Below are 26,408 nucleotides of genomic sequence, written 5' to 3'. Positions count from 1 at the left end.
CAGCGCCTCCCCGCCCCCTCCCCGCCCCCTCAGGCATTCCCTCCCCTCCGGCCCTGGACCAGAGACACGTGTCCACGTCCGCCTCCCAGCCTTCCCCTCTGTGCCCTGTGGCAGCCTCCTGTGCAGGTGACGTCCACAGGGGTGTGAGGGCCTCAGTGGCCTGGCTGGGAGCAGGGACTCGCCATGCCCTGCACCCCGGCCACCTTTCACAGGCCAGCCTGTGTCTCCCCAGCCCTGGTGCACCGCTGGGATCCGAGCCTGGTCTACACTCTGGGAAGGCCGCCCAGCTCCACCTGCCACCTCCACCTGCCACCTCCACCTGCCACCTCCACCTGCCACCTCCACCTGCCACCTCCACCTGCCGGGGTGGGGCTGGGCCCGCAGGAGGCTTGGCTGCTGCCGCTGGGCCCCACTGCAGTCAGAGAGCACCCAGCGCTGAGCGCCCCCAGCCTCCGCTTCCCAGTCAGACACCCTGTCCTGGCCAGGGTCCCCCCTCGTCCTGCCTGCAGGCGGACGGCTAAGTCAGAACCTCTCCCTGTGCTGGGGTCCTGGACCCTCCCTTCCGTCTCAGAGACGTTGGCTGGAGTCTAGACTCGGTTTCCTTGTGTAGTTTCTCCTCCAGCGGCTGGAACCGCTCTAGACGCGGCCGTGGCTGGGATCTTGTGCTGAGTGACAGCTCTGACCTTGAGTGTGTAGGGGTCAGCTTACTCTGTGCCCAGGGCCCAATGCTCTGGTCTCTGTGGGATGCCCATCCTCCAGCCCCCACGGCCACCCTCGCCCTCCCAGCGGGGCTGACCCCGGGCCCTCCCCCGCGTGCGGCGGGGCGCACCAGAGGCTGCAGATGATGTGGATGGTCTGCTGGCGGGTCGGCGTGCACAGCGTGTCCTTGGGCTCCTTCTCCATCAGAACCTGCGAAGGCCCAGGTGCAGGCCGTCACGCACGCCTGGGCCGACCCCGTCCCGACACCAAGTCCGATCTCCTCCTAAGACCTCAGTGCCCGGCACGCGTGTGACCCGGGCGCGTGCTGGCTCCTCACCCCCCGCATGCTGACCTGCCCCCTTAGAGGACAAGAACACGGACTTCACGTCAGACAGGCCCTGCCGAGTGCTGCCTGCCCACGCGCGGCTGCCTGGCCTCGGCGGGTCTCCAAGCTGCTCTGAGCGTGTTCATTCCCAGGTGCCGGGGCTTCGCCGCACACGTGTTATGCGTGACGAAGCCGTGTCTGAGTCACAGAGGCGCTCAGCCAATAGGAAATGCTGCCATTATCCCTCCCGTCATTGTCCACACGCGTGTGTGTCCCCCACAACCTGTGTTCTGTGAGCCCACACTCTCTAGGAATGACTGTTTCTATGTGGGTCACGGTAAGCAGAACGGACGGGTCGGCCTGCTGGACCCCAGCAGTGTCCCCTGTGCGGGGGGCGCACCTGGCCAGCTCAGGGGACCTGGAGGGACCGAGGGAAGGGGGGGCATGGACGAGCGTCCAGGTGGGGAAGCGGAGAGGGGCTGGTGCAGGCCTCAGAGACCCAGCCCCTCCCAGCGGTGCCTCTTAGGAACGAACCCAGCTGGCCAGACGGGGGTGGGGGGGGGGTGGGGGGGAGGAGGTGGGGGATGGGGGTGGGGGGGAGGTACCCTCCCTCCCTTTCGCCACCCAGCCTGGCGCTCACCATCAGACACTCCGAGAGCTCGGGGATCTGGGAGAACTGGTAGCTGTGGGCGGCCTCGCTGCGGCTGACGGCGCCCACCAGCATGAGGATGGCGGTGAGGAAGCTCTGCTTCAGGGTCTCGTCCTGGCGTGCGGGTCAGGCCAGGAGCGGGGGGAGGGGGCGCGGGGAGGGCAGGAGAGAGCCAGAGCCCCGTCAGGCGCGGCAGCAGGCGCTGCGGAGCGGGAGGGGGAGGGGGGGGCGGCCGGGCGCTGGACGTACCCAGGAGCTGTATCGGAAGAAGAAGATCATCCGGGACAAGATGTTGTCCACCCACGGCAGGATGTGGGCCTTGGCCTTGACCGCCATCTGCCCGTAGGCCAGGAGGAGGGTGCTGCTGGCCCACTTCCAGCGCAGGTCCTCCGACGTCTGGGCCTGGGGGTGGGCGGGCGGCGGCGGATGAGGGGGAGCCGAGTCGGGAGGGACCCGGGCCCTAGCAGCGCCCTGGAGCCAGGGTGCTCTGAGGGGGCGGGCCTCAGTTTACCTCGGGAGGAAAATAGAAATGGTTCTGCCCCCGGGGGGTTATCCCCGGTGCAGTGCGGACGGGGCGGGGGTTGGGGGGCGCGGCGGCTCCGGCCGGCTCCCCGGGCACGTGACCTCTGGCCCTGTCTCCTGTTTCAGGCCAGGCCCGGGTCCAAGAGCTACTACTGAACGCTCAGCGTCCACCGCAGCCATGCGGGGGGCCGTCACCCAGCACTCCCCAACAGCTGGCCAGAGAGGCAGGAATTATTCAAGAGGAGAAACTGAGGCACAGGGGTCACACCGCAGGTGGGCTTAGAGGCTGGTTGAACCGGAGGCCAGGACACGCGGTTCAGAGCTCGTGTCCCTAACTGGCCCCGGGGTCCATGGGAGGCTCAGGGCTTTCCGGAGGGCAGGGCCCCGAGGTGCCAGGCCCCCGCGACCCCGAGCCAGCACCTTCGGGGAGAAGCTGTGGAGGCTGCACTTGATGGGCGAGCTCCGGCCGAACTGCTCCAGGGCGGCCCACACGTGGTCCAGGTGGCGAACCGCCGTCAGCCCCACCGTGAGGGCGATGCCCTGGGGGTGGGGACAGGTCACCACGTGGGGTCCCAGGACCAGGGGGCCCCTCATTGGGGTGTGGGAAGTGAGGCCCAGGAAGGGAGGGGCCTGGTCTGAGGTCACAGACATCCCCCTCCCACCCGCCCACTCTAAGGACCTGCATCTCTGAGCCCAGCCCCATGGGGTTCTCTTATGGGCTCTGGAGGCGGGTGGGGGGCAGGAGGCAGAGGCGACTCCCTGGAGACAGGTAATCCCCCTCAGCTGTGAGCCGACATGACCAGAGTGAGAACGAGGGGCCAGGAGCCAGGTGTGAGCGGAGGAGGACCCAAGTGTGATGGGCTCAGTCTGTGAAGGGGCTCAGAGTGACCAGGGTCAGGGCTCAGGGTGTGACCAGGGTCAGGGCCCAGAGTGTGACCAGGGTCAGGGCTCAGGGTGTGACCAGGGTCAGGGCTCAGAGTGTGACCAGGGTCAGGGCTCAGGGTGTGACCAGGGTCAGGGTCAGTGTGACCAGGGTCAGGGCTCAGGGTGTGATCAGGGTCAGGGTCAGTGTGACCAGGGTCAGGGTCAGTGTGACCAGGGTCAGGGTCAGTGTGAACAGGGTCAGGGCTCAGAGTGTGACCATTGTCAGGGTCAGTGTGACCAGGGTCAGGGTCAGTGTGACCAGGGTCAGTGTGACCAGGGTCAGGGTCAGCCTGTGGTCAGGCTGAGAGCTGGGTGCTCACCTCCCTCTGCTTTGGCCACTGGTGGGACGTCCCCAGGAGGGTGCCCAGGTGCGTCCTGACCCTGGCGCTGTCGTCCTCCGCTTGAAGGACCAGCCCGTAGAAGACGAACAGGAAGGCCTGGGGGAGGTTCACCTTCCTGTCCATCCCCGTCCACCTGGCGGCCGCCCGGGCTCCGGCGCCGCCCTCTGTGGACCATCCACCTGCCTGGGGCTTCGGGGTGCGGCCTGCAGTCCCTGCTGCTCAGCCCCGCCCCCCCATATCCCGCCCCCGTCTCTCTGGGGTCCTCCCGTTTCCCTCCAGGGCCGGGGCCTCCCCACGGCCGTGCATCCCACGGACAGGCAGCGGGACTGCGCACGGGGAGACGGGGCGGGGCCCACCTTCTCGGGGGCCTGCTCCTGGACGGTCCGGTCAGGCCTGGTGAGCACCCACAGCAGCTCCCTGGACCACACGTCCACCTTCAGGAACTGGGTCGACTTGAAGGCTATCTGCGAGCAGATGGGTGGCGGGGCTGGGGCCTCCCATGACTGGGCCACCCCGGCCCCTCGGCGCCTGACCCCTCGTCCTCTTGCCCCTTCCCCTCCTGAGAATGTGCGGCATTGGGCCCTGGCCGGTGTGGCTCAGTGGATAGAGCATCGGCCTGTGGACTGAAGGGTCCCGGGTTCGATTCCGGTCAAGGGCACAGGCCTGGGTTGCGGGCTCGATCCCCAGTAGGGGGCGTGCAGGAGGCAGCCGATCCATGATTCTCTCTCAACATTGATGCTTCTATCTCTCCCTCCCTCTCCCCTCCTCTCTGAAATCAATAAAAACGTATTTTTTAAAAAATGTGCAGAATTGGGTTCTTTCTCCCTTAGCCGTGATGGACGAACGAGGAGGCACTGAGTACGTCCTGGGGGCGGGTGTGTGACCATGACTCTGGTCCCTGGACACGGACGGCTCCGACTACGCGTCTCCCTGGGCCGCGGGGCCCCGTGTCCGGGCTCAGTGTCCTTGTTGCGCTTTCTGCGTGGAGGCCGTGGCTCCTCCCGCTGCTTCTGGGGCGCCGGCGTCTTGTGGCTGTAAGTTCTCGGCCGGCCCAGCCAGGCGCTCCCCACCCGCAGGCCTCGGTGAGTCCCTGCCTCGGGCGCGGCGCGCGCTCTCCTGTCTCCGTAGAAACCTTCTTTTTCCTCCTCTCGGGCTTTTTGGTGTGGTTCATCCTCATCTGAGGACATTTCCCCAGTGATGTTTAGAGAGCGCAGGAAGAAGGAGGCGGAGGGAGGGAGGGAGAGGGAGAGACATCGATGTGAGAGAGTCACACCGAGGGGTTGTCTCCTGCACGCTCCCCGACGGGGCTGGGGATCGGACCTGCGACCGGGGTACGTGCCCTTGACCCTTCGATGCACAGTCCGATGCTCCGTCCACTGGGCCACACAGGCCCGGCCCTCCTTCGTTTCCATTGCTTCTCTTCTTCTACTTACTTTGGGTTTAATTTGCTCTTTTCTTGAAACGAAGGCTCCGGCAGCAGAGCCGACGCCTTTCTTCTCCTCCGCCACCGGCTCCAACGAGGTACATCCCTTCCCAGGCGCTGCTTTCGGCCGAACCCCATGTGCCCGGTGCACCCGCCTCCCCGTTCGCTCCCGCATTTCCTTAGCCGGCCTCCGCCCTCCCCGGGGACCGGCCACGTGCGCGGGTGCCGCCCCCCAGGGCCGTCTGTGCCATTGCTCTTTCTGTACGTCCCGCCCCGAGAGCGGCCCTGCTTGATCGCGGTCCTTTCAGGTGAAGGGACAGGACACGTGGGCCCGTGTGCACGGAGGGCGGGGGGGGGGGGGGGAGCCCATGAGGTTGACTCGGTCAGTGAGGTTGCTCGCCTCTCCGCCCGGAGTGAGCTTCCGTCTTGGTTCTCTGTAACGACTGTGTCGCCCCCGCCGCCTGCCTTGTTGCTTCCAGATCCCATTTGATGGTGACCCCTCGCAGGCCGGCGCGTGGACTCTTCCTCCGAGCCCCACAGCGCGCATTTGACCAGGCGCTCGCATCCCCGGTGACAGATGAGAAAGCCAAGGTCAAGTGGGTCAGCCAGGTAGCACAGCCGGGCTGTGATTGGTTGAATTTGACCTTGAACCCAGGTCAGCCGGCGTCCGGAGCTCCTCCGCCCAGCCCCACCGGCCCTCCGGTGGGCGGACACCTGGGCTCTGGCGTCTTCAGTCCACCCAGCTGCTTCCTGCCTGCCCCTCCCGGCCCCTCAGGCACGGGCCCAGCCCCCAGGATGGGCGGGAAGGCCTTCTATGTGCTGGACACCTGAGCCAGGCTCCTAGGGGCCAAGGTTCAAATCCCAGGTCCCCCAGGGACCAGCCCACGACTGTGGTCAAGCCCCCCCCCCCCGTCCCCTGTCCCCGCCCCCCACGGGCTGAGCAGGTGCCGTCCATGCTGGTGCCCTGTCTGCTGCCCCTCCCCCATGGCCCCCAGGAGGCCTGCGGGCCCCTCCCTACCTTGATCAGCCACTCCTCCCAGCACGCCTTCTCCTCCTGGTTCAAGAGCTCCTCTGTGGGAGAGAGGGGTCTCGGGCGCTGAGCCTGAGGCACAGACTCCTTTCCTCCATCCCTCGGACCCGGGGCGGAGTCAGGGTGACGGCGCCTGCCTCGGCTCCGGGTGGAGGAGCTCCGAGGGCTGTGACCGTGCTTGGGCTCGGGGTCCAGAGCGGGGCTGGAGCTGTGGCCCCGCTGGCTCTGCCCTGTGACCCCAGGAGGCCACGTGGGGCTCCCCAATGGCGAAGGAAGGGGCCGCTCCGGCACGGCCCTTTGAAACGGGCGGGGGTCCCGTGAAGGTGAGAGAATAAGGCTTGGAGGGGGGGTGGCATTGTGAGACAGGAAACCCGGCCTCAGAGGGCGGGGCTGCTTCAGGAATGGCCTGGGGGTCTCAGAGGTCACCCTAGGCACAGAGGGACCTCCAGCCAGCCCGCCCACCCCAGGGCAGGGGTGCAGAGCAGAGGCCGTGGAGCAGCCTTCTCCCAGGCCTTGGTGTTTAACCCCATGCATGACCTCTGAGGCCTCACTGTCCTCCCACGGCCTCCAACCCCTCGCCGATGCCGCCGACCAATTCCCTCCTCAAGGCACAGCTTAGACTTGGCCACCTCCTCCAGGAAGCCTTCCCGGATGGCCGCCAGGGCAGCCCAGGACCTCCCCAGCTGGGCAGTCGTGAGCTCAGCTCATGGTGTGAGTGAGTGAGTGAATGAGTGAATGAGTGAATGAGTGAGTGAATGAATGAATGAGTGAGTGAGTGAGTGAGTGAATGAGTGAGTGAGTAAATGAGTGAATGAATGAGTGAGTGAGTGAGTGAATGAGTGAATGAGTGAGTGAGTGAGTGAATGAGTGAGTGAATGAATGAGTGAGTGAGTGAATGAGTGAGTGAGTGAGTAAATGAGTGAGTGAATGAATGAGTGAGTGAATGAGTGAGTGAATGAGTGAGTGAGTGAATGAGTGAGTGAATGAGTGAGTGAGTGCCCGTTGAGAGCTGGCACTTGCCTCCCTGTGAGCTCCTGATGGCAGGGGCTGGCACAGGGCAGGTCCTCCGTCAACAGCTGCTGTCTTGCAGTGGCTGAGCCCTCATCCCAGCGAGACCCCAGCTTAGGGTCGGGGTGGGCAGCACAGCTGGACAGCTCCCCTTCGCAGGGGTCCCGCCCGGCCCGGCTGGCCGAGGGGAGGGCGCTGTGGGTGCTGGGTCCGCCGCCCATTGCCCTCTGCCCCGAACGTGCTTCGCCGCCCCGCCCCCTCCTGGATGTCTCTCTGTGACCTGCCCACCTCACCAGGCCAGGTGGGTGGCAAAGGGTGGCCGGGGGCCTCAGGACCCACGGGCAGGACGTACGTTTAGAGGTCAGGACGCCCATCACGTAGAGGAGGCTGCGGTGCGGGAAGACGCCCGTCAGGACCTCGGCCTCCAGGTGCTGGGCCACGGCCCGCCACGAGTGCCTGCAGATGGCCACCAGCACGTTGCCGGCCGCGTCCTGGTACGCCTCGTCCAGCTCCTGCGGGCGAGGGGCGCGAGCAGTAAGCGTGGGCGCTCGTACAGGGCCCCGGGGCAGCACCCCGCCTCCCACGGCCCTGCACCTGGTGGGGGCGGTAACGTGGCTCAGGACCTGGCCAGGCGCCTCGATGCCCTCCCCACCCCGCAGCCCTGGAGGCTGAAGGCTGGTGTCGGGAGGGGCACCGAGGCTCCTGAGCGGGCAGTGGGCCCGTGCGCGCAGGCAGGTCACCTGGCGGCCAGGCCCTCCGCACCGCCTCCCGGCCTCAGCCCCCAGGCCGGCACCGGTCCAGGAGGGCAGACAGAGCTGTGACATGGGCTGGGGGCAGTGGGCTCACTCCGACTCCACAATGGACCCCAAACCCATCAGCCCGCCTGGGTGTGCAGAGCCCCGATCGACTCCTGACCCCCAGCAGCCAGCGCGCGGAGCAGGCCTCGGACTCGCGAGACAAGAAAAGCCACCACCACAGGCTGACGAAGCCCAGAGACCGGTGGCCGGAGGGCCCAGGCCAGGCAGAGGCGGGACTTCCCCAGAGCCCGCGTTACTGCCCTCGGCCAGGTAAGAGCAGACACGGCCTCCGCGCAGTGCAGAGGACCATGTGGTGGGAGAGGAACACACGGGGGAAGAGGAGCACATGCGGGGGGAGAGGAGCCCACTGAGAGCAAACCAAGGTCCTTGGAAGTTGAAGACGCGGTGCAGTCGCGGGGAGGGGGTTGCGGGGCTGAGGGGAACCTCGATAGGAGGTTGGTGTAACAGCGCATCTCATCTCGGGGCGGAAGGAAGGGCGGAGATGGAGAAGGGAGGCGAGAGGAGAAGCTAGGAGCCTGGGAAAGCGCCGCCTGGGAGGGCCGGGCGTCCCGGAGCCCAGGACAGAGCACCGCAGGACGCGTCGTCACCGCGGATTCACGTGAGCCATTTCCATAAAGAAAGGAGCCAAGCGGCGCTGGCCGGTGTGGCTCAGTGGATAGAGCGTCGGCCTGCGGACCAAAGGGGCCCGGGTTCGATTCCGGTCAAGGGCATGTGCCTCTGTTGTAGGCTCCTCCCCGGACGGCCCTGGTCGGGGCGCGTGCAGGAGGCAACCAGCCGATGTGTTTCTCTCACATCGATGTTTCTCTGTCTCTCCCCCTCTCTCCCACTCTCTCTAAAGATAATGGGAAAGTATCCTCGGGTGAGGATTAACAACAACAAAAAAACCCCAAAAACAAAACCCCAAAACAAAAGAAAGGGCGCAGGACCCGGAGCCGGTGGTAAAAGAGGCCCAGAGCGGGCAGGCCCCGTGGACCCCGGAGGTGAGGGACGAGGAGAAGGTGCCAGGAGCCCGCCAGCAGGAGGGCGGCGGCGGGTAGGGAGCGAGCTGGGGAAGGCTCCCGAGTCTCCACGGCCTCTCAGGGGCGGAGACCATCTCCAACTCAGAGTCCACGGGGCAGAGAACAGATTTACGGAAAGGCGTGGCTCACGCCTCCTCAAGAAGCTGCTGTGGGCGCGTCTCCATTGTGAGAGATGAAGGGGAAAGGAAGGCGTGGAACCGGGGATGGGGTCCCTGACGGGGTGGGCAGGGGAGTCCCTGACCGGCCGGAGGCGGGGGCGGGGCCCACCGTGGACTTGGTCATGTTCTCCAGGGCCAGCTTCATGAAGGCTTGCTCCCAGGTCTCCTCCAGGGCGTCGCTGGCCCCGATGATGGTCTCCAGAATGTGGAACAGCCGGAACTTGTGCCGGTTGGAGATCTGCGGGCGGCAGAGTGGACAGGGGCTCAGGGACAAGTTGGGAGTCGCCAGTGAGAACATGGTGCGGGGAGGGAGAGGGAGGAGGCCTGAAGGGAAAGATCCCAAGTGGATGCCCTTGGCCATTTGTCCAACCTCCACTTAGTGAGCACCTACTGTGTGCAGGCCTTGAACTAGAGACGGAGGAATAAAAATCTGTCCCTACCCTCAGGGAACTGCTAATGGAACTTCATCTCTAAAGCCAGTTTATTTATTTCTTAATTTATTTACCCATTTATTAAAACTCACACACATCTTCCCCAGCAATCATCCACCCAACAATCCATCCATCCATCCACCCATCCATTCATCATCCATTCACCTATTATCCATCTATTCATCCATCCACCCACCCACCCACCCACCCACCATCCATCCATCCACACATCCACCCGCCCATCATCCACCCACCCACCCATCCACCCACCCATAATCCATCCACTCACCCACCCACCCACCATCCATCCATCCACCCACCTACCCACCATCCATCCATCCACCCATCCACCTGCCCATCATCCATCCACCCACCTACCCACCCATCATCCATCCATCCACCCATCCACCCGCCCATCATCCACCCACCCACCCACTCATCATCCACACACCCATCTCTGCCACATAATGGCTCTGTGACTTTAGGCAAATCAGTTCTCTTCCCTAAGCCCCAGTCCCTCATCTGTGGGGATCATAACATTTGTTTCATGAGATTGTTCTCAGGTCAGTCAACGGAGTTGGCCCACTTTTCTCCCTCCCCTCTCAGCCCATTGGACACGAGGAGGTTGACTTGCCCCAAACCATGTCGCTGCTGCACGGAGAAGCCCAGAGGTGAACCTGCCTGGGCTCCAGCCCCCCCTCTGCTCCCCGTGCCTCTCGGGAGGGGCCTGAGCAAGTCCCACCTCAGGGTTGTCGGCAAAGTAGTCGTGGATCGTTTCCAGCACCAGGTTGGGGGCTTTGTACGCCATGCTCTTGATCTTCTTGACGATGTACTTCAGGCGGATGGGGTCGGAGCCGTTCAGGTCTCGGAGCATCTTGAAGCAGATGGCTGCGGCACAGGGCAAGCAGGGTGAGGGGGAGGGGCTGTGGGAAGCCCAGGGTGCCAGCGGGCGGGGTGGGCTGGGAAGGGGAGAAGCGATCTGAGAATGAGGACTGAGCACTGAACACATTCCTGGGCCTCCTGACGGTCCAGCCAGTCCTGGAGTTCAGGACCGAAGGAGCAGGAATTTCCTCCTATTCACCAATTCAACCATCCTTCTGTCCATCCATCTGTGTATTCATCTGTCGTTCACCTGTCCACTGATCCATCTATACATTCATACTACGTTTGTTCATCAAGACATCCATCCATCCACTTGTCTGTCCATCCTTATACTCATCCACCAATCCAGCCAGTAATAAAAATATCCATCTTCCCACCCATTGACCCATCCATCCATCCATCCATCCATCCATCCATCCATCCATCCATCATCCATCCATCCATCTATCCATCCATCCATCTATCCATCCATCCATCCATCCATCCATCCATCTATCCATCCATCATCCATTCATCCATCCATCCATCCATCATCCATCCATCCATCCATCCATCCATCCATCCATCCATCCATCCATCCATCCATCATCCATCATCCATCTATCCATCATCCATCCATCCATCTCCTCATCTATTCATGCCTCCATCCCTACACCTTCCATCCAGTCGTTTCACATTCAACGATGTTCGCTCTGGGTGGTTGTAGGGCTGTGTGTGGGGCTCACAGAGGAGCCAGGGCCCAGCTCTGGGAGCCATGCCCAACACCAGTGGACGTTGGTTTGGTGGGTAGTTGTGCAAAAGGCCCTGGGCACACGGAGGGAAGGGGCAGTACACCCTGACGAAGAAGGAGGGGCAATCAAGACTGGCTTCCCAAAGGAGGTGGCAACTTAACCTTGTTTAGAAGGATTGGGGCACGTCACCCCTTGAACGAAGGGGAGGCATTTCAGGGAGCAGGCCAGGCCTAAGTGGAGGCTCTAAGGCATGAAAGGTGTGGGAGGAGAGGAGGTGAGGTGTGAGGGAGGGCATATGGGGGCTCAGGAGGCATGAAGAGGCCAAGGAGGATAGCAGGGCTCCCTGCCGTGTGTCCACACCCCTGACATGCCCCGTGTCCTGGAGGGAGGACTCCCCTGGCCTCATCCCCGGGACCTCTTGAGGTGAAGGGCCATGATGGAAAGTGCTGGAACCGAGTCCCAGGGCTGGGGACCACCTGCGTTGTAGGCTTTCTCCAAGAACATGTGGTGCGTCTGGGGCCCCAGGGCCGCCTGGCTGCTGTTGGACTTGCGCAGGAGGATGGTGGGGGGGTGTGCTGGCCTGTCCCCGTGGGCAGAGGTCTGAGGTGCCTTTCGGTGGGACAGGTCCTGCGTGGATTCCGAGATGCGGGAGGAGATTCTGAAATGGAAAAGAGCTCCTGGGTGTGTGCACCTGGGTGCCCTGTGTGTGCTCATGGGTGTGAGCGCGGGGGACACGGGTGCCTGGGCCTGGGTCAGGCTGGATCACATCCTTCCAGGCGTCCACCCTTCTGTTCAGTGGACTGACTGAGCCCTGGGAAGAGGGTGCAAGCCTTGCAGCCTCAGGGACACTCTTAAACACACACACACACACACACACACACACACACACACACACACACGAGGCCTGGTGCACAAAATTCGTGCACTCGGGAGGGGGGTCCCTCAGCCCAGTCTGTGCCCTCTTGCAGTCTGGGAGCCCTTGGGGGAATGTCCGACTGCTGGCTTAGGCCTGCTCCCTGCAGAGCCTAAGCCGTCAGTCGGACATCCTTAGGGCTGCCGCGGAGGCAGGAGAGGCTCCCGCCACGGCTGCTGCTGCGCTCGCCAGTCATGAGCCCGGCTTCTGGCTGAGTGGCGCTCCCCCTGTGGGAGCACACTGACCACCAGGGGGCAGCTCCTGCATTGAGTGTCTGCCCCCTGGTGGTCAGTGTGCATCATAGTGACCGGTCGTTCGGCTGTTCAGTCGATTAGCATATTAGCCTTTTATTATATAGAATATCAGAGAGGAAAGGAGAGGGAGAGAGGGCTAGAAACATCAATGATGAGAAAGAATCATGGATCGGCTGCCTTCCGCACGCCCCACGCTGGGGACCGAGCCGACAACCCGGCATGTGCTCTGACCAGGAATCGAACCCGGGCTGACGCTCTATCCTCTGAGTCAAACCAGCTAGGGCCTCAGGGACACCGGAGTTGGCAGCATTGCCTGAGGGCCTGACTTCTCAGCCAGTGTTGGGGAGACAGACATAGTGGGTAGGATGGGGGGGTTCGGGGTATGGCATCCCCGGCTCCAGCTCTCGCACTGACTTAGAGGAGGATCAGGACTTTCCAGGACCACAGGAGACTGCCCTGGCCCCCGCACAGCCCGGGTGGGGTCTTAGGGGGAGGTCAGAGGGCATCAGGAGCAGGCGGGGCAGCGGCATATTAGAAGAGTTTGCTTTGCAATATTTTACCCATCCACTTGTTGCACCTCATGAGAAACAGGTCCGATCATGTCACCCAAAAGCCTCCTGTGGTTCCCATAAAAAAAAGCTACTAAAATTAAAAAGTGAATTCATCGAATTTGCAAATATAAAGCCAGTATGCAAAAACCAGTCATAGTTCTATATGCTAGCAATAAAGAAATGGGAATTGAGATACAAAAGGTACCATATACCACAATAGCACTAAAGATTATGAGAACACTTAGGTGTCCAACTAACCAGTAATTACAAGATCTGCATACTGCAAAGTACCAAATAATGACGAAAGACACCATGAAGACTTCCATAAGAAGAGACATACCATGTTCATGGATCGGAAGACTCGATATTGTGAAGATATCAATTTTCTCCAAATTTATCTAAATATTTAATACAATTCAAATGAAAACCCCAGGAAGATTTTTTTTTTTTGGTAGTAACCAACAATTTGTTTCTAGAGTTTGTATGGAAAGTGAAGGGATTGAGGTGGCCAAAACAATTTTGAGGAATAATATGGGAGAAACAATACGACTAATTTCAAGATTTATTACAAAGCTGAGGTAGAAGAGAAGATCTGGTGTGATGAAACATAACAATATAAATAAATAGAGCAAGACAGAGTCCCCAAAAAGACCCATACATACAGGGCCCACTGACTTTTGATAAAGGTGCAAAAGCCATTCAATTAAGAAAGAACCAACACATGGTGTTGCAATTATTGGATACACACACGTGAAAAAAACACCCTGACACATGTCTCAAACTATGTACACAAATTAAATAAAAATCGCCGAAACCGGTTTGGCTCAGTGGATAGAGCGTCGGTCTGCGGACAGAAAGGTCCCAGGTTCGATTCCGGTCAAGGGCATGTACATTGGTTGCGGGCACATCCCCGGTGGGGGGTGTGCAGGAGGCAGCTGGTCGATGTATCTCTCTCATCGATGTTTCTAGCTCTCTATCCCTCTCCCTTTCTCTCTGTGAAAAATCAATAAAATATATTAAAAAAATAAATAAATAAAAATATATCATAGGTCCTGGCTGGTGTGGCTCAGTGAATAGAGCATCAGCCTGTGAACTGAAGGGTCCCTGGTTCAATTCCAGTCAGGGGTGCATGCCTGGGTGGCAGGCTCCGTCCCCAGGCTGGGGCGTGCAGGAGGCAGCCGATCAGTGATTCTCTCTCGTCATTGATGTTTCTATCTCCCTCTCCCTTCCTCTTTGAAATCAATAAAATATATTTTAAAAAATAGATCATAGACCTACAAGTCAAACCTGACATTCTAAAACGTCTAGAAGAAAATATAGGAGAAAATCTTCATGCTCTTGGTTTAGACAAAAATGTCTTACATGGACACCGAAAGCACTCTCCATAAAAGAAGGAGAAAAAATCATAAAATCGGGTCCCATCCGAGTGAAGAACCTCTGCCTTCGGAAGGACGTCGTTAACAAAACGCGCAGACACGCTGCGGGCTGGGAGGACATTCTTGCCAATCGCATGTCTGATAGAGGACGGACCCGACGCAGAGAGAACGCCACACCAACAGGATCACCAACACCCTGTCCACGGGCACCGGAGGCTGCGGCAGACGCCCCCCACCCGCGGAGACAGACAGTCGGTGAACAACACAAATCGTGCCGACATCTTTTCCCACGAGAGAAACACGGCCACGCCGCGGCCGGGTCTCACGACCCGCCAACGGGAACCACCGAGCCAGCGGAGCGGTGCATGCCGAGCGCTGGGGGGTTGCCGGGTCACCGGGCGCCTGCGCCGCTGGTGGGGATGCGAAGCGGGCCAGCCAGCGTGGAGGGCGGTCAGACAGACAGGCACCACCCGCTCGGCCCCCTCGCACCTCGGCCTCACCCGAGGGCAACGGCAACTTAGGTTCACCCCAATCTGCACGCACACGTTTACAGCGGCGTTGCTAACAACAGCCCCACGGGAAAACACCCCACGTCCGTCAGGTGGCGAGTGCTTATACTGTTCTACCCGCAGAAATTCCGCTCAGCGGCAGCAGGAACGGCAGGACTGATAAATGCGTCAGACAGACAATGGGACACAGACCCACAGCCGCAGACTGGGGGTGCCCCGCCTGAGAAGCACCCCGACACAGAGGGGCGATGGGCTGACACCCCCCGGAGACCAGGGCGGCGGGCCAGGACCACGGAAGTCCCAGGCGCACAGGGAGGGGCCCACAGGCCAGAACTGGCTCCGTCCGGAACCGCCCAGGGTAGGCTGGGCAGCGGGGCCTCCCTGCGTCCCGTGGAGGGCACCCTCCATCCTGGGGCCCAGGGGGCAGGGCAGGAATGCGGGGCTCCCCCTGGGGCCTGCGCAGGACAGGGGGGCCCCAGGGCCGTAGAGGAACGTTCCCCGAGGAAGGTGAAGCTTGCCCGGCCGGCGGGGGCCCGGGGCTGAGCGTCCACCCCTGAACCAGGAGCTCACGGTTCCATTCCCGTCGGGGCACAGGCCCGGGTTGCAGGCTCCACTCCACCCCCAGTGGGGGGTGTGCAGGAGGCGGCCGATCCATGATTCTCTCTCCTCATGGATGTTTCTCTCCCTCCCTCCCCCCCCCTTCCTCCCTGAAACGAACCTATAAACCTGTGCATGTGCGTAAAGAAGCTGGAGCTCGGGAGCACAGGGCAGCCTGCCCGTCTGTCCGTCCCGGAGCCGGCAGCCGTGTGGGCTGGACTGACGCCCGGCTGGCCGCGCCCGGGGTCCTCACGGCAGTCAGCAGCCACGCGGCGGAACTCAGGCTTCCCCCTCCCGCCGCCGCTCCGCCCGCCGAGGGCGGCACCCTCCCAGCTGCCCCGGCTGCAGGCCCGCTCCCCCCTCAGCTCAGGCCGGAGGCTCTTCCCCAAAGAGGCCGAGGCCGGGCACTGCGGGAAGGGGCACCGGGGCCTCCCGGGACCCCCAGGCGGGCCGGGCGCTGGCTGACCTCGGGCCCGGGGACAGGGCTGACGTCCTGTCCGCCGCGGTGTGGCTGCGCTGCTTTCCCGAATGCTGCCCGTCCATCTTGGGGTGCGGCGTGGAGGACCCACAGGCCCTGTCCTCATGCCAGCGGGGCAGCCCTATCTCTGGGCACCCCCTCCCCGGTTCTGCCAGCTCTGACCTCACCCCTGAGGTCACAATGGTCCCAGCGTCCAGGGCACCTTTGCAGGGACAGAGCTGGGGCCCCGGACCTGGTGCTGTGCGCACAGCAGCGTGTGGGTGGCTGGCCTTGTGGCCCCAGCGTGACCTTGGACCCGGCCCTCCCACCTCTGGCTCTCGGCTGCCCCTGGGAGGCCCGCGGAGCAGCCCCGTGCCTGCAGCCGGTGAGCCCTGAGGCTCTGCAGAGCCGGAAGCCAGGGAGGCTGTGCCGGACTCCTGACCCAGGCCTGTGGGAGCGCGTGTGCCGTGTGAGCCCTGAGGCGGGGTCACTGGTCACACGGCAGTCGAGAGCGACGACGTGGTCCACGCCGTTAGGGTTCTGGGCAGACTCAGCCCCCGAGGAAGGGGCCGGGGAGGGACACGCCGTGGACTCTGACCTTGTGCCCTTTGCCCTGCCCCTCGCCATGTCTGAGAATGTGGTGAGACGTTGGGGCCGGAGTGTCTCCCACGAGCCTCTCGGGAGTGAGGGGCACCGTCAGCACGCGGGGCACAGCCTCTGCTGGCTGTGGGCTCCCCGCCCGGGGGCACCTCTCACAGCAGCTGGGGAGCGGGGCGCACTCACCCCCGACCCTGGTGTTGGGGTGACGCTCAGAGCGGGGCAGGAACTGGCTGGAGGTCACACAGCAGTCAGTGGTGGAGCCAGGTTCAAACTGAGGCCCCAACTCCAGGCCAGGGTGAGGATGAGGCCCGAGGAGCACCTCACACCTGCCTCCGCCTGCCCCCCGTGGTGCCAACCCCTCCCCCCGCCCCCCCCCTCGCATGGTGCCAACCCCTCCCCAGGTATAAGCCTAGCTGGGGCCTCCAGGCCTACTCGCCTGAGTCTCTCTGTGCTGCCAGCAGATGGCGCTGTGGGCCCAGGCAGGACTCCTGGCAGGGGTACTGAGGGAGGATAGAGGTGGGGGTGCTGAGGGAGGATAGAGGCTGTGCTCTCAGGGACCGCTCTCCCCGCCCCGCAGCCCCCCTGGACCTGGAAGGGCAGGTCAGAGTGTGGGGGAGGGACCCTGACATCCCACCGCTCAGGGGTGGACCAGCTGTGGGCAGCGCTGCCACTGGGAGTCGGGGGCCTGGGGGAGCTCCAGGGGCCCCCACCTCGCACCTTTGCCCAGGCCGTCCCTCAGGCCCCCCCCAGCTGCAGCCCGGCCCACAGCACAGGCTCTGGTACTGCCCAGGGGAAGAGGCCTGCCCGAGCCCGCACCCCGTCTCTCTGCCCCTCCACTCCGCCCGCTGGGGCTTGGCAGCGGCTCCAGCACCTCTGGCCCCGGGGCCACTCCTCTCCCTGGGCCTCCCCCGCTGGACACTGCATCCCTGAAGGTGGGGACCCGGAGTCCCCTCCCTGCTGGGCTCCAGCGTGTAGTAGGTGCCCTGAAAACGCCTGCTGTGAGAGAGGCAGAGGAGCCCCTGGGAGGGGCTGCCCCGGGGGGGGGGTGTCCTGCTGGTGGGTCTGCGCCCGAGGGAGGGGCCAGTGTCAGCAGAAGCCTCGCGCCCCCAGCAGGCGCACTGCCCGGGACGCCTCGTCTTCCAGGGCTCCGCCTCCCGTCACCCCTCCTAATGCTCGCAGAGAGGAGGGGGAGAGGCACAGGAAGAGGTTTTCTCTCCCACTTTCTGGAAATGAGATTTTAAAAATAACCGCAAGACGGCGGCACCAGGAGGGATTATCCCGCAGCGTGGGCAGCGCCGGGCCCTCCTCGCTGCCGCCCTCCGCTCCCAGGGCTGCGCCCACAGGCCTTGCCCTCCTTGCTCTCTGCCTGGACCCCTCTCTGCCCCGCAGGGAGGCAGGGAGGGGAACCGTGCAGTGGGAGCTGCTGAGACCGGAGGGGACGTGACGGGGGGGTAGGGGGAGGCATTGTGGGCTGTGACCAGGCTGGGAAGGGCCTGCCCGCACTCTTGCTCCTTCTCCGGCTCACTGCTCCCACCGAGCCGCAGCCTCCCGGGCTGCCTCCCGTCCCGCCCAATGCCGGGCACCTGCTGCCCAGGGTGGGCCACCTTCCCAGCCTCCCTTGCAGCTAAGAGGGGCTGCCTGACTACCTTCTCACGGCTGGCCCGTTGGACAACTGAAGGGCACCCTTTTCCTTGGTGGTTTTTTATTTTTTAAACATATTTTTATTGATTTCAGAGAGGAAGGGAGCGGGAGAGAGAGAGATGGAAACATCACTGATGAGAGAGAATCGTGGATCGGCTGCCTCCTGTACGCCCCACACTGGGGCTCGAGCCCACAACCCGGGCACATGCCCTGACCGGGAATCGAACCGTGACCTCCTGGGTCACAGGTCCACGCTCCACCACTGAGCCACGCCGGCCGGGCTCCCCTGGCGCTGGAACCCTCTTCCTGGGGTTGGTGTGCAAAGTGGCGCGACTCCATTCAACCAGCAAATAAACACAATGACCTCCCGAGCCTCAGTTTCCCCATCTGTAAAACGGCTGAACCCACTTTACCCGAGATTAGATGAGGAAAGTATTTACCTTAGAGAAGCATGACATGGTGATGCATTGTAACAAAATGGAAATGCATCCAGTTCATAAAGGATCTTCACCTTCTACCCCTCCCCCCCCCCCCCTGTCCCCCCCCCCCGTCCCCCCGTCCCCCCAAGCTGGCTCCCTAGTGCCAGGCACAGAGCTTGCTGGCTGCAGGGGTGTGGGGGGGAGGCCTGCGCCAGCTTCCCCTTTCCACCCAGCCCACGGCCAGGTGGGGCCCCTTTAAATGCAAGGTTCTTTCCTCCCAGGAGGCCCCGCCCCCAGTCTCCGGGGCAGCCAGGTAAACAAGTCTGAGGGGCTGCTGACATGGCCTCCCCCTATTCCGGGGACCCCAGCAAAGCCGGTCTGCCGCCGCCTCCGGTACCTGCTCCAGGTGAGGCCCAGGCAGGGGCGGGGTGGAGGAGGGGGGTGCTGGTGGCATGTGGGGGTGGGGGGCTCTGCCAAGGCCACACAGCAGGACAGGGCTGGGGGGCCTGGACCCCACCCCATAGCCAGCAGCCCCTCCCCCCTTGCTCCCCAGGTGGGCGGGGCCTCTGCACTCCTCAGGGCTCCTTGGGGTCACTCTCTGGCCCCTCCCACCACATCCCTACCCCCCCCCCTGCGTGCTGGTCCTCAGAGTCCCCTCCCACTGTCCCTACTCGGGGGGGGGGGCAGTCACCCCCCGACCGAGTCTACCTCCCTCCCGCCTCCTCCTTGGATTCGGATCCTGGTCTCTGCTGTCATCGCATTGATGACCCCCCTCACACTGGCCCCTCGGTCCCCAGCGTCCTCTTAAAGGCCCTCATCCTCCCCCAGCCCCCGCATCCTGGCCCCCACCCCACTCTCAGGAGTTCCCACCAGGGCAGGCCCTCTGCGTGGGGCTCCAGCATTCCCCGGGAGCCAGGGTTTCTAGCAAGTTCCCACCCCCTCCCCATCCTGCCTGCCCCCCCTCCCGCTCTGTGTGGTCATCACACCCTCACCCTCCCCCCTCCTGACCCCCCCTCCCGCTCTGTGTGGTCATCACACCCACACCCTCCCCCCTCCTGCCCCCCCTTTCCCGCTCTGTGTGGTCATCACACCCACACCCTCCCCCCTCCTGACCCCCCCCCTTTCCCGCTCTGTGTGGTCATCACACCCACACCCTCCCCCCTCCTGCCCCCCCTCCCTCTCTGTGTGGTCATCACACCCGCACACCCTCCCCCCTCCTGACCCCCCCTTTCCCGCTCTGTGTGGTCATCACACCCACACCCTCCCCCCTCCTGACCCCCCCTTTCCCGCTCTGTGTGGTCATCACACCCGCACACCCTCCCCCCTCCTGGCCCCCCCTTTCCCGCTCTGTGTGGTCATCACACCCACACCCTCCCCCCTCCTGACCCCCCCTTTCCCGCTCTGTGTGGTCATCACACCCACACCCTCCCCCCTCCTGACCCCCCCCTTTCCCGCTCTGTGTGGTCATCACACCCACACCCTCCCCCCTCCTGACCCCCCCCCTCCCGCTCTGTGTGGTCATCACACCCACACCCTCCCCCCTCCTGACCCCCCCTCCCGCTCTGTGTGGTCATCACACCCGCACACCCTCCCCCCTCCTGACCCCCCCCTCCCGCTCTGTGTGGTCATCACACCCGCACACCCTCCCCCCTCCTGACCCCCCCCCTCCCGCTCTGTGTGGTCATCACACCCGCACACCCTCCCCCCTCCTGACCCCCCCTTTCCCGCTCTGTGTGGTCATCACACCCACACCCTCCCCCCTCCTGACCCCCCCTTTCCCGCTCTGTGTGGTCATCACACCCACACCCTCCCCCCTCCTGACCCCCCCCTCCCGCTCTGTGTGGTCATCACACCCACACCCTCCCCCCTCCTGACCCCCCCTCCCTCTCTGTGTGGTCATCACACCCGCACACCCTCCCCCCTCCTGACCCCCCCTTTCCCGCTCTGTGTGGTCATCACACCCGCACACCCTCCCCCCTCCTGACCCCCCCCCTCCCGCTCTGTGTGGTCATCACACCCGCACACCCTCCCCCCTCCTGGCCCCCCCTCCCGCTCTGTGTGGTCATCACACCCGCACACCCTCCCCCCTCCTGACCCCCCCTTTCCCGCTCTGTGTGGTCATCACACCCGCACACCCTCCCCCCTCCTGACCCCCCCCCTCCCGCTCTGTGTGGTCATCACACCCGCACACCCTCCCCCCTCCTGACCCCCCCTTTCCCGCTCTGTGTGGTCATCACACCCGCACACCCTCCCCCCTCCTGACCCCCCCCCTCCCGCTCTGTGTGGTCATCACACCCGCACACCCTCCCCCCTCCTGACCCCCCCTTTCCCGCTCTGTGTGGTCATCACACCCGCACACCCTCCCCCCTCCTGACCCCCCCCTCCCGCTCTGTGTGGTCATCACACCCGCACACCCTCCCCCCTCCTGACCCCCCCTTTCCCGCTCTGTGTGGTCATCACACCCGCACACCCTCCCCCCGCCTGGCCCTCGCTTTTTCTGTTGTGTCAGCCTGGCAGCCCCCCAACTTTCCGCCTCCTCCTCGCCTGGGCCGTACCGCTGAGCAGAGCGGGAGGACCTCCCCTCCCTAAAGCCTGCGGGGCCGGCCTGAGCCCGGGCCCCTGCGTTCCTCCTCTGTCCAGCCTTCTCTCTCCCAGCTCCCGCCCCTCCTCTCCCTCCTCACCCCCCAGCGGGTGGCCTGGCTCCCTCTTCCATTGAGGAGGTAAAGCCACGGGAAGAGGACTCCTGTGGGTGCCTGCCACCGTGGGCACCGCCCACCTGCCCTGTGCCCGCCTGCAGCTCCGTCCTCACGACCCACCCCTGCTCCCGCCAACGCCAGCTTCCCGCTGGTCCGGGCCTTCCCTCCTGGCCACGCCTCCCTCAGGCCCTGCGACCTTGGCCTCACGGTGTCCGTGTCCAGACATCTTATTCCTCCCAGCACACAGAGCAGCTGCTCTGCACCCCGTCCCTTCACCCCTCTTCCCGTCAGCCTCCTGATCTCTCTCCCCGCTGGTCACCACGCTCCCCGGAAAGGTTGTGACCCTCTGCCTCCCACTCCCGCCCTCCCATGTGCTCCTGAGCCCACGCGGACCAGCCCTGCCTTCCTGGCCCTTCGCCAACGCAGCTAAACCTGAGCCGGGTCTCGGCCTCCGTGCAGGGACCTGCGGGCTCCTGGCCCAGGCCCCTCCTCGCGGCTCCTGGCTCTTCCCCTGCAGCCCCTCCTCCCGCCGACCCCCTGCAGGGATGGGGCCTTTCCTTCTTCCTCGGGCCCTCGGTGATTTCACCTGGTTCCGTGGCTTCAAATAGCACCTTCCGCCGGCCGGCCTGGCTCAGTGGCTGAGCGTCGACCTAGGAACCAGGAGGTCACGGTTTGACTCCCGCTCAGGGCACAGGCCCAGGGTGCAGGCCCGATCCCCAGTAGGGGGCGAGCAGGAGGCAGCCGATCCATGATTCTCTCTCATCACTGATGTTTCTCTCTCTCCCCCTCTCCCTTCCTCTCTGAAATCAGTAATTTTTTTTTTTAAATAGCACCTTCTGGGTCCTCCCCAGCCGGAGCCCCACCCCAGCTGCAGGCTCCCAGCCAGCTGGCCTCTGTGCCTCCCCCGGCCTGTCAGAAGGCACCCACCTCCCCAAGTTAGACCCCTGGCCCCCATCCCAGCCTGCAGCGGGTCGGCAGGAGGAGGGGCTGCAGGGGAAGCCGAGACCCAACCCCCACCTCAGTAAGCGGGCCTCGGCTCTGCCGGGCGCTCAGGCCAAAACCACAGTGTCTTCTCTCCCCTCCCACCCACCCCTGCACCAGGAGAGCCTGCCCCTTCCATCTTCAAGGCACAGTCAGCATCTGAGAGTCTCTCACCCCACCCCCGCGTGCCAGCACCCCTCGGCCCTGGATCCCTGCCCTGGCTGCCTCAGGGTGTCCCTCTTCCCATGCACCGGCGGTCTCTCCTCTCCTCTCATGGGGGCCCCATCCACCAACTCCCCTCCTCCCCACAAATGTCTCCCACCCCCCACCCACAGCAACGCTCACAGCCCCTCCCCTGCCTGCCTCCCCCCCGTGCTGGTGCTGAGGGTGAAGCCAGGCCGGGGGGCCGGGACGGAGGCAGCCCTGCACCTCCCGCTGCTCACCTGGAGGCCTGCATGGAGGAGGCCTCCCAATGGGCAGGATGGGCTGCTTCCCATGGACAGCCTTCAGCCCCCGGGGTCCCAGGCTCCTGCGGGGCCGCGGAGCTGTCCGCGGTGCTGAACGCGACGTCCCCGCCCACCCGCCTGGGCCCCGTCTGGGGGCTGAGCTAGGAGAGTACCCTCATCCCCCAGGCAGGGTGGCCCTGTCTTCTCTTGGGGAGGGGGCAGAGCACCTTCGATGGCTCCCGTTCCGGCAGGAGGGACTGGGGTGCAGGCAGTTAAACCAGCCCCGGCTCGCACACTCCTTGCCCGAGCGCCCGAGGACCTGGCCAGGGCCTGCCTGGCACACACAGGTGCCCACGCACACTGAGGAGATGAGGACGATCGCCCAGAGGCGCTTGGCCACGTGGGAAGGGATCACCCATCCAGAGTCCGGGTCAGGGCTGGGCCCGGGGCCGCAGCCTGGGCTGCCGCCTGGGGCCGTGGAAGGGCTGGGAGGGCGCAGGGACCCAGACCAGGGGCAGTTTGTACCCAGGCGATTTTCGGAGACCCACACGACTCACTCACAGACATCAGACCAAGAGACTCACATTCCTCCTTCAGCCTGCCCCAGGGAGGCATCCAATGGAGAGCCACTCCCCTGGCCCCCGGGCCCCCCCCTGTGCCCCAGGCTGGGAGCCCGCCTCTCCCCCGGGCTCCTCCCCACGTCCAGCTGCCAGGCCTGGCGTCGGCCCCTCGGCCTCCCTCCTCCCAGCCAGTGCTTCCCCGTCCTTGTCCTGGCTTCCTCTTCCCCGGATCCCGCCTGACCCCGAGGTCCCCACAGCCCGTTCCCTGCGCAGCCCAGGACCCGCTTTCCCCGGGAGCGGCTGGTCCCCCGTCCGGGTCCACGGTCTGCGGGTGAGCCCGCATCCTGAGCTGGTTGGGAGGCCCCGCGCAGCCAGCCTGGGCAGCCGCCCAGACTTCTCCACCCAAACAATACACATGTTCCACATACATCTTTATCGACTTCGGAGAGGAAGGGGGCGAGAGATGGAAACATCCGTGATGGGAGAGCATCATGGACGGGCTGCCTCCTGCACGCCCCCCACTGGGGATGGAGCCTGCAACCCGGGCCGGTGCCCTGACCTCCCGGTTCCTAGGTCGGACAGGGCCCAGGTAAGGTTAGCGGGGTGTCCTCTCACCGTCCAGGGCTGTCTGCCCTCCGTGGGGTGGGGCTGCTGCCCCATCAGGTGCGCTCCCCTCCGCGGGCCACGCTCAGCCGGGGGCCCCCGCCTCCCTCCTCTCTCCCCGCCGCCCTGTGTCTGGCGGCTCTGCCAGCGGCACGGCGGTCCCTGGCTGTCCCGCAGGTGCCGTCCTGCCCCCGGAGTTCCCGTTCCCGGACATCTACGGCGGGGACGCGCAGCTCTGGGAGGCGCACTTCCGCGGCATCGGGCGCGCCTACCGCGCGCTGGGCAAGGAGGACGACTTCGCCATCCGCGTGCTCACCGAGGACTTCACGCTGCCCTTCCCGTACGCCTGGCCGCCCGGGCCCGACCCCGCCCACGGGCCGCTCTTCTACGACCCGCGGGACCGCGCGGGCTTCGACTTCCTGCTGCGGGGCCCGGGCGCCGCGCCCCCCGCCCTGCTGAGGCCCCTGCACCACGCGGCCCAGGCGGCCCTGCGCAAGCAGCACCTGGAGCGCCTGGCCTTCAGCTACGCGCAGGCGGGCGCCGGCCCGCGGCCCGGCCTGGTGCTCCTGGCGCCCGGGCCTGCCGCCGGCCCTGCCTTCCAGGGGCCGCCCGGGCCTGAGCCCGCCCCCTCCGGTGGGGGTGCCCCCAGGCTGGGCTAGCCCTGGTGGCCCCAGAACGGAAATAAAGGCTGTTTCTGCTTCTCCTGCCCCCCAAGCTCTTTGCTGGACACCCCTGCACGGGCATCTGGACCCGGCTGGGCCCCGACCCTGCTCGGCCCCCAGGCCCGGCCTGGTCAGCGGTGGGCGGAGAGCCGCTTGGCCTCACGTGGACGGGAGCGCAGGGACAACGTGAAAAGGCAGGGCGGCCAGGCCCAGTGGCTGCCGAGGGCCGAGGACCTGGGACAGGGAGGGTGGGGCCCGCTCCCCCAGTGCCTACCCTCTGGGCCCTCGCCACAGCCCTGGGGTGGGGGTGGGTGGCCCCGTCCTGCGGGTCAGGACGCCGAAGCCCTGGGTCCTCCAAGGGGCAGCTGGGCGCTGGTTCCTGTGGGTCTGACTCCAAGGGCCGCCGGTTCCCCATTTTCCAGGACAGAGACCTTGGGATGGGGAGGGAGGGAGAGGCAGAGGGGAGGGCAGACAGGAGGGCACAGGGGACAGGACCCCAGGGAACAGAGTGGGTGGGTGGGAGAGGGAGTGAGAGCGCACGGAATGGACCTCAGATGCCGTATCCCGGGCCCCACCAGAATCAGTTCACTTCATCGCACGTTGCTGTGTGGCCATCCTCCTGTAGAAGATCAGAGCCAACAGTTCGCTGAAATTCAGTCGTGTCCATTCTCAGGATTGGTAACGGCGTTTCGTTGTTCCATCACAAGAAGTCCTTTGTATGAAGCACTTCTCTGGAGAGATGGCTGTCTGGTCAGAATATTAATATTGCCTGCTAATTGTACTTTTGCCAAAGGGAAAAAAAGATTTTTTTTTTTACAATTTCTATGAATCCTGTGACTCGATTTTCCTTTGTGCATAGGCTGTTCAGAACCAGAGCCCTGGCCAGCGTGGTCACTGGTTGGGCGCTGCCCCATGCACGAAGGGGTGCCGGTTCCATCCCGGTCAGGGCACATGCTGGGTTGTGGGCTCGATCCCTGGTAGGGCCGTGCAGGAGGCAGCCGACCATTGTTTCACTCCCACATCGATGTTTCTCTCTCTCCGTCTCCCTTCCTCTCTCCCTAAAAAATCAATAAAAATCTTGAAAAATAATAATAATTCCAAGATATTTGGGTTATATACAAAATACTTAAGCAGGTAATTACAGTCTGTGGGTTGACATTTTTTCCTGATTATATATATATATATACACACACACTAGAGGCCCAGTGTATGAAATTTGTGCACGGGGGTGTGTGTCCCTCAGCCCAGCCTGCACCCTCTTCAATCTGGGACCCCTCGAGGGATGTCGACTGCCCGTTTAGGCCCGATCCTACTGGGAGGGGAGGGCAGTTGGGAGGGACCAGGCCTTCAGGGGAGGGCAGTTAGGGGTGACTAGGCCTGCAAGGGAGGGCAGTTGGGGGAGACCAGGCCTGCAGGGGAGGGCAGTTAGGGGCAATCAGACTGGCAGGGGAGCAGTTAGGCATCAATCAGGCTGGCAGGGGAGTGGTTAGGGGGTGATCAGGATGGCCTAAACGGGCAGTCGGACATCCCTCTCACAATCCAGGACTGCTGGCTCCCAACTGCTCACCTGCCTGCCTTCCTGATTGCCCCTAACCGCTTCTGCCTGCCATCCTGATCACCCCCTAACCACTCCCCTGCCAGCCTGATTGATGCCTAACTGCTCCCCTGCCAGTCTGATTGCCCCTAACTGCCCTCCCCTGCAGGCCTGGTCTCCCCCAACTGCCCTCCCTTGCAGGCCTGGTAACCCCTAACTGCCCTCCCCTGTAGGCCTGGTCCCTCCCAACTGCCCTCCTCTGCTGGCCTGATCACTGACAGCTGTCCTCCCCTGCTGGCCTGATCCCTCCCAACTGCCATCCCCTGCTGGCCATCTTGTGGTAGCCATCTTGTATCCACATGGGGGCAGCCATCTTTGACCACATGTGGGCAGCCATTTTGTGTGTTAGAGTGACGGTCAATTTGCATATTACTCTTTTATTAGATAGGATAGAGGCCTGGTGCACTGGTGGGGGCCAGCTGGTTTGCCTGAAGGGTGTCCTGAATCAGGGTGGGGGTTCCCTTGGGGCATGGGGTGGCTTGGGCGAGGGGCCTGTGGTGGTTTGCAGGCCGACCATGCCCCCCAGAGACCCAAGGCCCTGGGATCTGGGATTTATTTATCTTCTATAATTGAAACTTTGTAGCCTACA

At 63.8% G+C, this 26,408-nt stretch overlaps 2 protein-coding genes across 5 annotated transcripts in view; one reads left to right on the top strand and one right to left on the bottom strand.

Annotated features, from left to right (window-relative positions):
- The window catches only part of LOC103299770 (maestro heat-like repeat family member 5), a 34,871-nt gene extending 19,084 nt beyond the window's left edge, over positions 1 to 15,787 (bottom strand). For all 4 annotated transcript variants that reach the window (XM_054708678.1, XM_028132829.2, XM_054708679.1 and 1 more), the window contains exons 1-12: positions 15,627 to 15,787; positions 11,437 to 11,618; positions 10,090 to 10,235; positions 9,026 to 9,154; positions 7,274 to 7,433; positions 5,902 to 5,954; positions 3,817 to 3,924; positions 3,440 to 3,556; positions 2,616 to 2,735; positions 1,923 to 2,075; positions 1,665 to 1,787; positions 830 to 909 (exon numbers count right to left, since the gene is read on the bottom strand). In XM_054708678.1, the coding sequence (XP_054564653.1) occupies positions 830 to 909; positions 1,665 to 1,787; positions 1,923 to 2,075; positions 2,616 to 2,735; positions 3,440 to 3,556; positions 3,817 to 3,924; positions 5,902 to 5,954; positions 7,274 to 7,433; positions 9,026 to 9,154; positions 10,090 to 10,235; positions 11,437 to 11,618; positions 15,627 to 15,703 (1,448 nt within the window). In that variant the 5' untranslated portion in view covers positions 15,704 to 15,787. The remainder of the gene's footprint in view (positions 1 to 829; positions 910 to 1,664; positions 1,788 to 1,922; positions 2,076 to 2,615; positions 2,736 to 3,439; positions 3,557 to 3,816; positions 3,925 to 5,901; positions 5,955 to 7,273; positions 7,434 to 9,025; positions 9,155 to 10,089; positions 10,236 to 11,436; positions 11,619 to 15,626) is intronic.
- A 68-nt stretch (positions 15,788 to 15,855) lies between these two features.
- Positions 15,856 to 24,222, top strand: C19H8orf90 (chromosome 19 C8orf90 homolog). The gene is made up of 3 exons (XM_054708735.1): positions 15,856 to 16,002; positions 18,559 to 18,683; positions 23,741 to 24,222. Exons 2-3 carry the CDS (start codon positions 18,617 to 18,619, stop codon positions 24,220 to 24,222), a joined length of 549 nt encoding a protein of 182 aa, XP_054564710.1. The 5' UTR covers positions 15,856 to 16,002; positions 18,559 to 18,616.
- Positions 24,223 to 26,408: the final 2,186 nt, after the last annotated feature.

The sequence above is a fragment of the Eptesicus fuscus genome, chromosome 19, assembly GCF_027574615.1.
Source record: "Eptesicus fuscus isolate TK198812 chromosome 19, DD_ASM_mEF_20220401, whole genome shotgun sequence".
NCBI classification, from domain to species: Eukaryota; Metazoa; Chordata; class Mammalia; order Chiroptera; family Vespertilionidae; genus Eptesicus; species Eptesicus fuscus.
This window is presented reverse-complemented; position numbering and strand designations above follow the sequence as displayed.